Consider the following 14,729-nt stretch of genomic DNA (forward strand, 5'->3'; position numbering starts at 1 on the left):
CCATCCTCTCTCTCCTCCTCCATCACTCCATCCTCTCTCTCCTCCTCCATCACTCCATCCTCCTCTCTCTCCCCCTCCATCACTCCATCCTCCTCCATCACTCCATCCTCCTCTCTCTCCCTCCTCCATCACTTCAACCCCCTCTTTCTCCTCTCTTCCTCTCCTCCATCACTCCATCCTCCTCTCTCTCCCCCTCCATCACTACATACCCCTCTCTCTCCTCTCTTCCTCTCCTCCATCACTCCATCCTCCTCTCTCTCCCCCTCCATCACTACATACCCCTCTCTCTCCTCTCTTCCTCTCCTCCATCACTCCATCCTCCTCTCTCTCCCCCTCCATCACTACATACCCCTCTCTCTCCTCTCTTCCTCTCTTTCTCTCCTCCTTTTCCACCTCTCTGTTGTTGAGCCTGTGGAAAAACCACAGGGTTTCCAGGTAACGCCATTTTCCAAGTGACACAAGTGACTTATTGTGACATTACCTGGGTTATTCATGAAATATGCAGAGCCTCTGGGTAGGTAGTGTGAACATAGTGTTGGTGTGTCATCATAGTGGTCTCTGATTGGTGGTCATCATAGTGGTCTCTGATTGGTGGTCATCATAGTGGTCTCTGACTTGTAGTCAGACTCTCTCAGGTAGAACAAACTTAAACCTGCACCCTTTTTTCAGTGCTGAATTGAATGTCATTGAGAAAACAGAAATGGGTCATAATGTATTTTTTCGCTTCCTTTCTGAATTTAAAAGTAATCCAAGAAGTAATTTTGTCGTTTTTCAAAAGTATCTGTAATCTGATTACAATATTTTAACTGGTTAATGTAATTCATTACAGTTACACTTTTTGTAAATCAGATTGTATGTTATCGGTTACTCCCCAACCCTGTCTGTGTGGGTGGGTGGGTGGGTGGGTGTGGGTGGGTGGGTGACTTGCCACCCTGGCCTGGATCCTGTCCAGACGTTATTGATTGTGACATGGTGTGAGTTGAGTTGTGGCTCTGAGGGGAGACTGGGTGATAACACAGGAGACATATTCATCATGGTCATCTCTGTCACACACTGTCTGAGTGACATATACACTACTACACACACACACACACACACACACACACACACACACACACACACACACACGCATCTCTGTCACACACTGTCTGAGTGACACATGGACTATGTCAGATGTTTGTCATCCTACACAGCTCAAAGACAACAGGAAAGTGACCATAGTGTCTGTAGTAGCTACTGTTACACTAGGTTACAGCATCAGCTACTGTTACACTAGGCTACAGCATCAGCTACTGTTACACTAGGTTACAGCGTCAGCTACTGTTACACTAGGCTACAGCGTCAGCTACTGTTACACTAGGTTACAGCGTCAGCTGCTGTTACACTAGGTTACAGCGTCAGCTACTGTTACACTAGGTTACAGCGTCAGCTACTGTTACACTAGGTTACAGCGTCAGCTACTGTTACACTAGGTTACAGCGTCAGCTACTGTTACACTAGGCTACAGCGTCAGCTACTGTTACACTAGGCTACAGCGTCAGCTACTGTTACACTAGGCTACAGCGTCAGCTACTGTTACACTAGGCTACAGCGTCAGCTACTGTTACACTAGGTTACAGCGTCAGCTACTGTTACACTAGGTTACAGCGTCAGCTACTGTTACACTAGGTTACAGCATCAGCTACTGTTACACTAGGTTACAGCATCAGCTACTGTTACACTAGGTTACAGCGTCAGCTACTGTTACACTAGGTTACAGCGTCAGCTACTGTTACACTAGGCTACAGCGTCAGCTACTGTTACACTAGGTACAGCGTCAGCTACTGTTACACTAGGTTACAGCGTCAGCTACTGTTACACTAGGTTACAGCGTCAGCTACTGTTACACTAGGTTACAGCGTCAGCTACTGTTACACTAGGTTACAGCGTCAGCTACTGTTACACTAGGTTACAGCGTCAGCTACTGTTACACTAGGTTACAGCGTCAGCTACTGTTACACTAGGTCTACAGCGTCAGCTACTGTTACACTAGGCTACAGCGTCAGCTACTGTTACACTAGGTACAGCGTCAGTGCTGTACCTAGGTACAACTAGGTTACACAGCATCAGCTACTGTTACACTAGGTTACAGCGTCAGCTACTGTTACACTAGGTTACAGCATCAGCTACTGTTACACTAGGTTACAGCGTCAGCTACTGTTACACTAGGTTACAGCGTCAGCTACTGTTACACTAGGTTACAGCGTCAGCTACTGTTACACTAGGTTACAGCGTCAGCTACTGTTACACTAGGTTACAGCATCAGCTACTGTTACACTAGATTACAGCATCAGCTACTGTTACACTAGGTTACAGCATCAGCTACTGCTACACTAGGTTACAGCATCAGCTACTGTTACACTAGGTTACAGCATCAGCTACTGTTACACTAGGTTACAGCGTCAGCTACTGTTACACTAGGTTACAGCGTCAGCTACTGTTACACTAGGTTACAGCGTCAGCTACTGTTACACTAGGTTACAGCGTCAGCTACTGTTACACTAGGTTACAGCGTCAGCTACTGTTACACTAGGTTACAGCGTCAGCTACTGTTACACTAGATTACAGCATCAGCTACTGTTACACATCCTGCCAATGTATGGGGCTGTCAGTTGTGTTATGGCCTAAGTCAGCACTGTTAGAGCCTATATCAGTGATGTGACTGTGTGTGTCCCCTCCGCAGATGAGACGTGTCCTGCCAACGTGTGGGACTCTAAGAACCGCGGGGTGAACGGCACCCAGAGAGGACAGATCGTCTGGAGGCTGGAGCCTGGACCTTACTTCATGGAGCGTGAGTATAGTGTGTGTGTGTCATGCGGGTGTGTGTTAATGTTTATGAAGGACTGTTTGTGTGTGTTCAGGAATATTAGAAGTCTTCTGTGTGTGTGTTCAGGATGATTAGAAGTCTTCTGTGTGTGTGTTCAGGATGATTAGAAGTCTTATGTGTGTGTGTTCAGGATGATTAGAACAATAGAAGTCGTCTGTGTGTGTGTTTAGGATGATTAGAACAATAGAAGTCTTCTGTGTGTGTGTTCAGGATGATTAGAACAATAGAAGTTGTCTGTGTGTGTTCAGGATGATTAGAACAATAGAAGTCTTCTGTGTGTGTGTTCCTTCCTCAGCTGAGACTAAGATCTGCTTTAAGTACTACCATGGAGTGAGTGGTGGCTTGAGAGCAACAACCCCCTGCATCACCGTCAACAACCCAGGACTTCCTGTGAGTACTGTGTGTCTGTCTGTCTGTCTGTTTATGAAGGAGTGCTTATGTATCAAGTAACTGTATGCTAGATGGTGTAGCTGCATCTTAGGCAAGCTTATCTGGTTGTTTAGAGAGAGTGTAGTGTGTGTGTGTGTTCTTAGATATCAGCTGAATGTGTTAGTTGGACTATATTAGATATCAATCTGAATATGTCTGTTGGACTATATTAGGTATCAATCTGAATATGTCAGTTGGACTATATTAGATATCAATCTGAATATGTCAGTTGGACTATATTAGATATCAATCTGAATGTGTCAGTTGGACTATATTAGATATCAATCTGAATATGTCAGTTGGACTATATTAGATATCAATCTGAATGTGTCAGTTGGACTATATTAGATATCGATCTGAATATGTCAGTTGGACTATATTAGGTATCAATCTGAATATGTCAGTTGGACTATATTAGATATCAATCTGAATATGTCAGTTGGACTATATTAGATATCAATCTGAATATGGCAGTTGGACTATATTAGATATCAATCTGAATATGTCAGTTGGACTATATTAGATATCAATCTGAATATGGCAGTTGGACTATATTAGATATCAATCTGAATGTGGCAGTTGGACTATATTAGATATCAATCTGAATATGTCAGTTGGACTATATTAGATATCAATCTGAATGTGTCAGTTGGACTATATTAGATATCAATCTGAATGTGGCAGTTGGACTATATTAGATATCAATCTGAATATGTCAGTTGGACTATATTAGATATCAATCTGAATATGTCAGTTGGACTATATTAGATATCAGCTGAATGTGTCAGTTGGACTATATTAGATATCAGCTGAATGTGTCAGTTGGACTATATTAGATATCAATCTGAATGTGTCAGTTGGACTATATTAGTTTGAATAGATAAAGAGGGTATACATGTCCTGTCTCAATCTATCTTGCTATCTATCTCCTCCTCCATCTCTTTTTCTCTCTCTCTCCCTCCCTCCCCCCTCTCTCTCTCCACCCCATCTATCCCTCCCCCTCTCTCTCGCTCTCTCTACCCCCACTCTCCTTCGACCACACATCCCTCCCTCCCTCTCTCTCCCTTTCTCCACCCCCCCCCCCCTCTCTCTCTCAATTCAATTGAAGGGGCTTTATTGGCATGGGAAACATATGTTTACATTGCCAAAGCAAGTTAAATAGATAATAAACAAAAGTGAAATAACAATACAAATTAACAAAATAATAGAAATTAACAAAATAATGTGATATTATGTCTATATACAGTGTTGTAATGATGTGCAAATAGTACAAAAGGGAATATAAATAAACATAAATATAGGTTGTATTTACAATGGTGTTCTCTCTCTCTCTCTCTCTCTCTCTCTCTCTTTCTCCACCCCCTCCATCTCTCTCTCTCTACCCCCTCCATCTCTCTCTCCACTCCTCTCTCCCCCTCCCTCCTCTCTCTCTCTCCTCTCCCCCTAACCCTCCCTCCCTCCCACCATCCCTCACCCCTCTCCCTCCCTCCAAACCTCCCCCTCTCCCTCCCTCCATCCCTACCCCCTCTACCCCTCTCCCTCCCTCCAAACCTCCCCCTCTCCCTCCCTCCATCCCTACCCCCCTACCCCTCTCCCTCCCTCCATATCTCCCCCTCTCATTCTCCTTCCCTCCCTCCATCCCTATCACTTCCTGAGTTCACTAATACCAGCTGGCACAAATGAATTTGATATGAAATTCAGAGCGTTAATCTTCCAATCGGAGGGAGCGTCTGGCAGGCAGCCATGTTGGTTTTATGACAGGATCTGCCAGATTACCAGATGCCCAGTCCACTTGATCTCTTTCTCTGACCCTCCTATATATCACTCTCCAAAATATCTCAGTGTTCCACTGTGCTGTACTGCTCTGTGTTGAACTGGATATTGAGATATCTCAGTGTTAAACTGGATATTGATATATCTCAGTGTTACACTGGATATTGATATATCTCAGTGTTAAACTGGATATTGATATATCTCAGTGTTAAACTGGATATTGATATATCTCTGTGTTAAACTGGATAGTGAGATATCTCAGTGTTAAACTGGATATTGAGATATCTCAGTGTTACACTGGATATTGATATATCTCAGTGTTAAACTGGATATTGATATATCTCAGTGTTAAACTGGATATTGATATATCTCAGTGTTACACTGGATATTGATATATCTCAGTGTTAAACTGGATATTGATATATCTCAGTGTTAAACTGGATATTGATATATCTCAGTGTTAAACTGTGCTGTACTGCTCTGTGTTGATGGTATATTTTCCAGTCTTGTTGACCCTCAACCATAAGTCTCATGTCTGTGGTATTATACTGTCCTATACTAACAGCTCATCTCTCATTAGTTGAGTTCCCATCACAGCTCATCTCCCATTGGTTGTTTCTTTGCCAGGTTAGAGCCGAGGGTCAAGCTGAGGGCCAATCAGTGACAGAGAACTGTCGGAAACTCGTCAGCTTCACTTTATCAGGTCAGTTATTGTTGATTGGTAGCTTGTCTAAATCTACACTGGTCTGGTGTGATCTGCACTGCCTCCCTGTGGTTGAGATGTGTTACTGCACTTGACGTCTTGTCAGGCACTCCTGGACCAGAGTTGTCTACCGACCCCTGGTATACAGCCACTCCTGGACCAGAGTTGCCTACCGACCCCTGGTATACAGTCACTCCTGGACCAGAGTTGCCTACCGACCCCTGGTATACAGCCACTCCTGGACCAGAGTTGTCTACCGACCCCTGGTATACAGCCACTCCTGGACCAGAGTTGCCTACCGACCCCTGGTATACAGCCACTCCTGGACCAGAGTTGCCTACCGACCCCTGGTATACAGCCACTCCTGGACCAGAGTTGTCTACCGACCCCTGGTATACAGTCACTCCTGGACCAGAGTTGCCTACCGACCCCTGGTATACAGCCACTCCTGGACCAGAGTTGCCTACCGACCCCTGGTATACAGCCACTCCTGGACCAGAGTTGCCTACCGACCCCTGGTATACAGGCACTCCTGGACCAGAGTTGCCTACCGACCCCTGGTATACAGTCACTCCTGGACCAGAGTTGCCTACCGACCCCTGGTATACAGCCACTCCTGGACCAGAGTTGCCTACCGACCCCTGGTATATCTCTGGGGCGGCAGGTAGCCTAGTGGTTAAAGTGTTGGGCCAGTAACTGAAAGGTTGCTAGATCGAATCCCCAAGCTGACAGGGTAAAAATCTGTCTTTCTGCCCCTGAACAAGGAAGTTTGTTCTTAACTGACTTGCCTAGTTAAAATAAAGGTTAAATAAAATAAAAAATACATGCACTCCTGGACCAGAGTTGCCTACCGACCCCTGGTATACAGGCACTCCTGGACCAGAGTTGCCTACCGACCCCTGGTATACAGCCACTCCTGGACCAGAGTTGTCTACCGACCCCTGGTATACAGCCACTCCTGGACCAGAGTTGCCTACCGACCCCTGGTATACAGGCACTCCTGGACCAGAGTTGCCTACCGACCCCTGGTATACAGGCACTCCTGGACCAGAGTTGTCTACCGACCCCTGGTATACATTATGAAGTAGAGCTCTCTCTGAGTCTCTGTAGAGATCCTAATGTGTTTAAAATACATGTATTATTTCATTATTCTGTGTGTGTATATGGTATAACTTCACAGCTCTAATATGTATATCTGTGTAGATATCCATGAGCTTTATATATTTACAGTATATTTACACTAGACATGGTACGTGTCTTTCTCTATAGATATCCGTGAGCTTTATATATTTACAGTATATTTACACTATACATGGTATGTGTCTTTCTCTATAGATATCCGTGAGCTTTATATATTTACAGTATATTTACAGTATATTTACAGTATACATGGTATGTGTCTTTCTCTATAGATATCCGTGAGCTTTATATATTTACAGTATATTTACAGTATATTTACAGTATACATGGTACGTGTCTTTCTCTATAGATATCCGTGAGCTTTATATATTTACAGTATATTTACAGTATATTTACAGTATACATGGTATGTGTCTTTCTCTATAGATATCCGTGAGCTTTATATATTTACAGTATATTTACAGTATATTTACAGTATACATGGTACGTGTCTTCCTCTATAGATATCCGTGAGCTTTATATATTTACAGTATATTTACAGTATATTTACAGTATACATGGTACGTGTCTTTCTCTATAGATATCCGTGAGCTTTATATATTTACAGTATATTTACAGTATATTTACAGTATACATGGTACGTGTCTTTCTCTATAGATATCCGTGAGCTTTATATATTTACAGTATATTTACAGTATATTTACAGTATACATGGTACGTGTCTTTCTCTATAGATATCCGTGCGTTGGGTCTGAAGAAGGGGATGTTCTTTAACCCTGACCCCTACCTGAAGATGTCCATCCACCCTGGGAAGAAGAGTGGCTTCCCCACCTTCACACACCACGGACAGGAGCGCCGCTCCGCCATCATATCTAACACCACCAACCCTGTCTGGCCCGGAGAGGTGATATACACACCCACCCCCACACACACACACACACACACATCCAGGCAAACAGGCACAAACGCTAGAGCGCAAACACACATTCACACACACACACACACACGTATATATACACTGTAAAATAATGCTTTCCAATTCTCTCTCTCTGTCAGAAGTACACGTTTGTGGCTCTGATGACGGATGTCTTGGAGATCGAGGTGAAGGATAAGTTTTCTAAAAGCCGACCAATCATCAAGCGCTTCCTGGGTCAGCTGACCATCCCAGTGCAGAGGCTGCTAGAGAGACCTAATGCAGAGTGAGTCAACTGGAAACCACACACACACTCAGAGATACATTTCTTACCGGCTTCAGCACTGTCCTTAGTAACTAGATATGATTTAATCAATAGTAATCATTGTAACGTTTAAATAACCATGTATGGTCATGTTGACCTACAGCTGAGTCTGAATGGTTTGTAATGTGTGTTTATATCCACAGGGACCAGCCGCTAAGCTATACCCTGTGTCGTCGTCTGCCCACGGACCATGTGAGCGGCCAGCTGCAGTTCAGAGTGGACATGACCTCTGGACATGACGGTAAGGACATGACCTCTGGACATGACGGTAAGGACATGACCTCTGGACATGACGGTAAGGACATGACCTCTGGACATGACGGTAAGGACATGACCTCTGGACATGACGGTAAGGACATGACCTCTGGACATGACGGTAAGGACATGACCTCTGGACATGATGGTAAGGACATGACCTCTGTACATGACGTAAGGACATGACGGTAAGGACATGACCTCTGACATGACCTGACATGACAATAAGGACATGGGAGAGGGCATGGCAGAAGGACATACTAAAGTAATAACATCTGAGAGAGAGAGGCTTTGTGTTGATCCGCTTATGTTAGACTGATTATATATATTTGGATTAAAGCGTCTGCTAAATTACATATTATATTCATGACTTTGGAATGTCACACACCCACCAACCAAATGCTATGTGTGAGTTTTAAAGGTAAACCTGTTTTCTCCTTCCTTCCCTTCCTGCCTCCCTCCCTGACAGAGGGCTCTCCTGATGCCATGGGTTCCATCTTGGGTTTGTCAGTGAACGGGGACCCAGGGAGCCCCTCTGACGATGAAGACCCCCACTCTTCCTCCAGGGCCCGGGGCCCCTCTCCTACAGGTTCCTACTCCTCCCTGCTCAACGGAGAGGTCCACAGGGATGGAGACGATGTCTGGAGTGATGCCCGGGGGGCGGTAGGCGAGCTAGACGTCCTGGGTAAAAGTCCTAAAGCTGTGTTGTCTTTATGACTGTCTGTATGTCTGATGTAACTGTCATACTGTCAGTATGTTTCATGTAACTGTCATACTGTCAGTATGTTTCATGTAACTGTCATACTGTTAGTATGTTTCATGTAACTGTCATACTGTTAGTATGTTTCATGTAACTGTCATACTGTCAGTATGTTTCATGTAACTGTCATACTGTCAGTATGTTTCATGTAACTGTCATACTGTCAGTATGTTTCATGTAACTGTCATACTGTTAGTATGTTTCATGTAACTGTCATACTGTCAGTATGTTTCATGTAACTGTCATACTGTCAGTATGTTTCATGTAACCGTCATACTGTCAGTATGTTTCATGTAACTGTCATACTGTCAGTATGTTTCATGTAACTGTCACGGGTGTCGTCGGGAATGGAGGACCAAAACGCAGCAGGAATGTGGATGTGTAAAAGGAATTTTATATCTTTGATGATAATAATCAAGAATCAATTCGCCTTGAATAATGCCCAAGGTTTGTAAGACAATGGGTTCTAATAATTAGGCAAGGACTCAGCTTTCTGCAAAAGGTTTCTGTAGCTTTTATTCAGAGAACGTTCTGAGGTCAGGATAACAAAACAGTCATTATATAGTTCTTGCTTTCTTACGCACATGCATTTACACACACTGTTGGTGACCTGTCTCCCCCACAAACTTCTCACACTCTTTATCACTCCCCTGATCTCGCCTGTTTCTTTCCCTCAAGATAAGAAATGCTTTGAAGCTTTCACTCCCAGGAACATGTGTCTCCTGGTGTCCCTCGTAATTGCATATACACATTCCTTTCCCTATCACATGGTTCCTGAACTTTCCAGAACTAATCAAACTTATCTATCCCTACATTGATCATTACATTGATTATTCATTAACCATTCTGTATGACTAATAATTCATCATGGTCTATTGATTCATTTACCTTTAATAGATAATTCTCTTATCAGGATGCTCATCTTATCATTTATTTTAAATGAAGAGAACACCAAAAACAACAAAACAAAGAACGCACGAACAACAAAACAGTTTTGTAAGGCTCACACAGGCAAAACAAGAAACAATCTCCCACAAACACTAAACCAAACAATTACCCATATATAGGACTCTCAATCAGAGGCAACGAGAAAGCACCTGCCTCCAATTGAGAGTCCAACCCCCCATTAACCTACACATAGAAATATACCAACCCAGAAAGAACATAGAAGTACAAAACATAGAACATAAACCAAAACCCGGAAATAATAAATCAAACGCCCTACTAAATAAACCACCACCCCGAACCACATAAAACAAATACCCTCTGTCACGTCCTGACCAACCTACAATAACAAATAACCCTTATACTGGTCAGGACGTGACACATACTGTTAGTATGTTTCATGTAACTGTCATACTGTTAGTATGTTTCATGTAACTGTCATACTGTCAGTATGTTTCATGTAACTGTCATACTGTCAGTATGTTTCATGTAACTGTCATACTGTCAGTATGTTTCATGTAACTGTCATACTGTCAGTATGTTTCATGTAACTGTCATACTGTTAGTATGTTTCATGTAACTGTCATACTGTCTGTATGTCTGATGTAACTGTCATATTGTCAGTATGTTTCATGTTACTGTCAGTATGTTTCATGTTACTGTCAGTATGTTTCATGTAACTGTCATACTGTCAGTATGTTTCATGTAACTGTCATACTGTCAGTATGTTTCATGTAACTGTCATACTGTCAGTATGTTTCATGTAACTGTCATACTGTCAGTATGTTTCATGTAACTGTCTATGGGTCATTTCTCTTCTTGTTGGTGTTTTTTAATGTAACATGCTTTCTGTACGTAAAGTACATTTCTGTGAACAACAGACAATGAAAGTATATCTAATCTAATCTAACTAGGATTGGCAATCCCGGGCGGCCACACCCATCGACAGGTGTCCCTCAACGACTACCTGGATTCCATCGAAGCTCCTAAGGGCCCGGGAGAACGGCCCCTGGGAGCGACGTCACCCAAGCTGAGGTCCAGTTTCCCCACGGACACACGACTCAGCGCCATGCTGCATATAGACTCTGATGAAGACGAGGAGGCAGGGCCGTCCAGGGACCATCCACCACATGACAGGAAGCCCTTGCTGCCACAGACCAATGGTGTTCAGGCTGGGGCTGGGAAGGGAGTTGCCTCTTCAGAACAGGGCCTGGGGAAACAAGAGAAAGAGAGGACAGAGGCAAACAGGGGAGAGGTTGAGGGAGCACAGGGGACACAAGCTGGGACAGGGACTGGAGATGGGGATGGAGATGGGCCTGGAGATGGGGCTGGAGCTGGAGATGGAGATGGGCCTGGAGATGGGGCTGGAGCTGGAGATGGGCCTGGAGATGGGGCTGGAGATGGAGCTGGAGATGTGGATGGAGCTGGAGATGCAGTTGAAGCGAGGACTGGAGCTGGATCCATGGCTGTGGTTGGATCTCTAACTATAGCCAGACCTGGATCTGTGGTTGGATCTCTAACTATAGCCAGACCTGGATCTGTGGTTGGATCTCTAACTATAGCCAGACCTGGTTCTGTGGTTGGTCCTGGGGCTGGAGCTGGGGCTCCTCTATCTCCAATACCTGAGACGAGTACTGCAGTGCAGGAGGTGTCAGAGAATGCCATGGCTGCCAGGACTGAGGCCAGCCAGCAACCAACAATCTCAGGGGCCACAGCAGCCCAGGGGCCCCTCAGGAACTCACTGCCTGCTGTTCTGAAGACATCCACTACTCAGGTGAGTGGTGCTGTCAAACCAGGGTCTGGGCAGGTCCAGCTGCATCTAGCCAGGTGCTCTGGGTCAAACAGCACTTCCATAACCCTTGTCAAACGTCCTCTGAGATTTCATAGTCGGGTCCAATGAAGGCAACCACTGTCCACATTGGGGAATCACAGGCCACGATAGACATGTTCCATCCTATGACTCCTAAAGGGACGCCCACCTTCTAACAGAAAGCTCTACCACATGTATTTTACTGTACATTTCAACTTTAGGTTCATCTAAATGTGTTCATATCTTAGTGATGAAGGCTAAATGCCAAAACAAAGTTTAACAATAAAGAATACTTTGCTCTATTTTCAGAAGGAAGAGGAAATGGCGCCCAAGGCTGAGGAGGAAGGGGCGGAGTCATCCAGTGAAGGAGCAAGTGCCATCGCAGCCCCCCCGACGACCAGTAGCGTTGCCGACCAGGGGGGTGGGGCCTCTGGCTCTGATGTCACCGGAGCAAGGACCGCCGGCGCAGCAGCCAATGAGGAAGAAGAGGGTGGGGAGATCTGGCAGAGGAGGTCCATGCAGGCGTCTGGAGGCGTGTCTCAGGAGGAGGGGGCGCGGTCTTCTGAGGCCAGCGGGCCAATCGACTCTTCTCAGAGTGTCTCTGAGGAGGGCAGAGAGGCAGGAGGTGAGAGACAGGACACAGCAACCCAGTATCACACAAATTGCTTATTGGAAATTCGTGACAGGCACAAAGTCAAAGTACACAAATGTGTGTGCAGTACATGATTTTGTATACAGTGCATTTCAATCCCAGATAAAAACAGTCAATTACTTAAGCCAGAAACGATAGGAGGGAGGTTGGTCGGGGAGGATGGGTGGAACGATAGGAGGGAGGTTGGTCGGGGAGGATGGGTGGAACGATAGGAGGGAGGTTGGTCGGGGAGGATGGGTGGAACGATAGGAGGGAGGTTGGTCGGGGAGGATGGGTGGAACGATAGGAGGGAGGTTGGTCGGGGAGGATGGGTGGAACGATAGGAGGGAGGTTGGTCGGGGAGGATGGGTGGAACGATAGGAGGGAGGTTGGTCGGGGAGGATGGGTGGAACGATAGGAGGGAGGTTGGTTGGGGAGGATGGGTGGAACGATAGGAGGGAGGTTGGTTGGGGAGGATGGGTGGAACGATAGGAGGGAGGTTGGTCGGGGAGGATGGGTGGAACGATAGGAGGGAGGTTGGTTGGGGAGGGATGGGTGGAACGATAGGAGGGAGGTTGGTCGGGGAGGATGGGTGGAACGATAGGAGGGGGTTGGTCGGGGAGGATGGGTGGAACGATAGGAGGGAGGTTGGTTGGGGAGGATGGGTGGAACGATAGGAGGGAGGTTGGTTGGGGAGGATGGGTGGAACGATAGGAGGAAGGTTGGTTGGGGAGGATGGGTGGGGGGTGTAACATAATACACACACATTGTGTGTAAGACACACAAAATGCGCTGTGAAACGTGTGTGACTTTTCCGTGTGCCTGTCACAAATTTTGAAGAAGTAATTTGTGCCTATTTCACAGTAAGCTGTGACAGTGAGTTGACCCGACCCGGTTAGGTCTGTCTTTGGCTCCCATGACCCAAGCTCAAAAACATCTGTTTTAAAGTCAATGACGGCACTAGCTAACATAGTTGACCTGCCACCGGTTTGTGTTAGGTCTTCAGAGGCATATTTGGAATGTTCAGGTGGACACTTCTTCATGGTCCTTCCATAGAGGTTGATCTACAATATCTTCTGTGATATTTTGTCCAGAGTGATGTTTCTGCTCAATGGTCATACAGTACAGTACCACTGAGGGATTGACCCGGTTCAGGACTAGGAAAGAAACATGAAAAGCTCCTTAAATCCTCTAAACGGATCTTTGGAAAATGAACAAAAGAACAAAAGGATTAAAAATGGAAAAAAACAGTATTATTCACTTGCCGTTTATTAACTTTGATTGTTGTCAGATTAGGTCTCTTTCCCTCTGGTTTGCATGACACAGTGAGGTTTTAATGTGTGTTTGAGTGTGCGTGTGCTCTCGTGTGTTTAATCTGTATTCTGTTCAGGGGCCACAGTCTGTTTTAATGTGTTCCTCTCTCCTCATCTTGTCCAGGGGCCACAGTGTGTTTTAATGTCTTCCTCTCTCCTCATCTTGTCCAGGGGCCACAGTGTGTTTTAATGTGTTCCTCTCTCCTCATCTTGTCCAGGGGCCACAGTGTGTTTTAATGTGTTCCTCTCTCCTCATCTTGTCCAGGGGCCACAGTGTGTTTTAATGTGTTCCTCTCTCCTCATCTTGTCCAGGGGCCACAGTGTGTTTTAATGTGTTCCTCTCTCCTCATCTTGTCCAGGGGCCACAGTGTGTTTTAATGTGTTCCTCTCTCCTCATCTTGTCCAGGGGCCACAGTGTGTTTAAATGTCTTCCTCTCTCCTCATCTTGTCCAGGGGCCACAGTGTGTTTAAATGTCTTCCTCATCTTCTTCAGGGGCCACAGCTCAAGTCAACGGTCACCAGTCCGTCCGCTCCCTGCCCTCTGTCCGTCACGACATTGGTCGCTACCAGAGAGTAGATGAGCCACTTCCTCCCAGTGAGTAGAGTGTGTTTCTGAGGGAGGAAGAGAAAGATAGGGATCCTGATCATGTCAGTGGACCGAGATAATCTGACATGGTAGAATTTATACAATTAGTAATAATATTAGAATTAGTGGTTTACTTTTTCAGTTTGTGTCATATACACTGAGTGTACAAAACATTAGGAACACCTTCATGATATTTGAGTTGCAACCCTTTTTTCCCTCAGAACAGCCTCAGTTCGTCAGGACATGGACTCTACAAGGTGTCAAAAGCGTTCCACAGGGA

General features: G+C 45.3%; 1 protein-coding gene across 1 annotated transcript in view; it reads left to right on the plus strand.

Annotated features, from left to right (window-relative positions):
• LOC115188723 (E3 ubiquitin-protein ligase HECW2) overlaps positions 1–14,729 on the plus strand; it is a 54,332-nt gene that overhangs the window by 6,590 nt on the left and 33,013 nt on the right. Inside the window, exons 2-11 of the mRNA XM_029747474.1 lie at positions 2,723–2,830; positions 3,162–3,256; positions 5,696–5,771; positions 7,646–7,815; positions 7,968–8,110; positions 8,293–8,390; positions 8,874–9,089; positions 11,024–11,883; positions 12,229–12,544; positions 14,357–14,458. Of these exons, the coding sequence (XP_029603334.1) occupies positions 2,723–2,830; positions 3,162–3,256; positions 5,696–5,771; positions 7,646–7,815; positions 7,968–8,110; positions 8,293–8,390; positions 8,874–9,089; positions 11,024–11,883; positions 12,229–12,544; positions 14,357–14,458 (2,184 nt within the window). The remainder of the gene's footprint in view (positions 1–2,722; positions 2,831–3,161; positions 3,257–5,695; positions 5,772–7,645; positions 7,816–7,967; positions 8,111–8,292; positions 8,391–8,873; positions 9,090–11,023; positions 11,884–12,228; positions 12,545–14,356; positions 14,459–14,729) is intronic.

Source organism: Salmo trutta, unplaced genomic scaffold (assembly GCF_901001165.1).
Source record: "Salmo trutta unplaced genomic scaffold, fSalTru1.1, whole genome shotgun sequence".
Lineage (NCBI taxonomy): Eukaryota > Metazoa > Chordata > Actinopteri > Salmoniformes > Salmonidae > Salmo > Salmo trutta.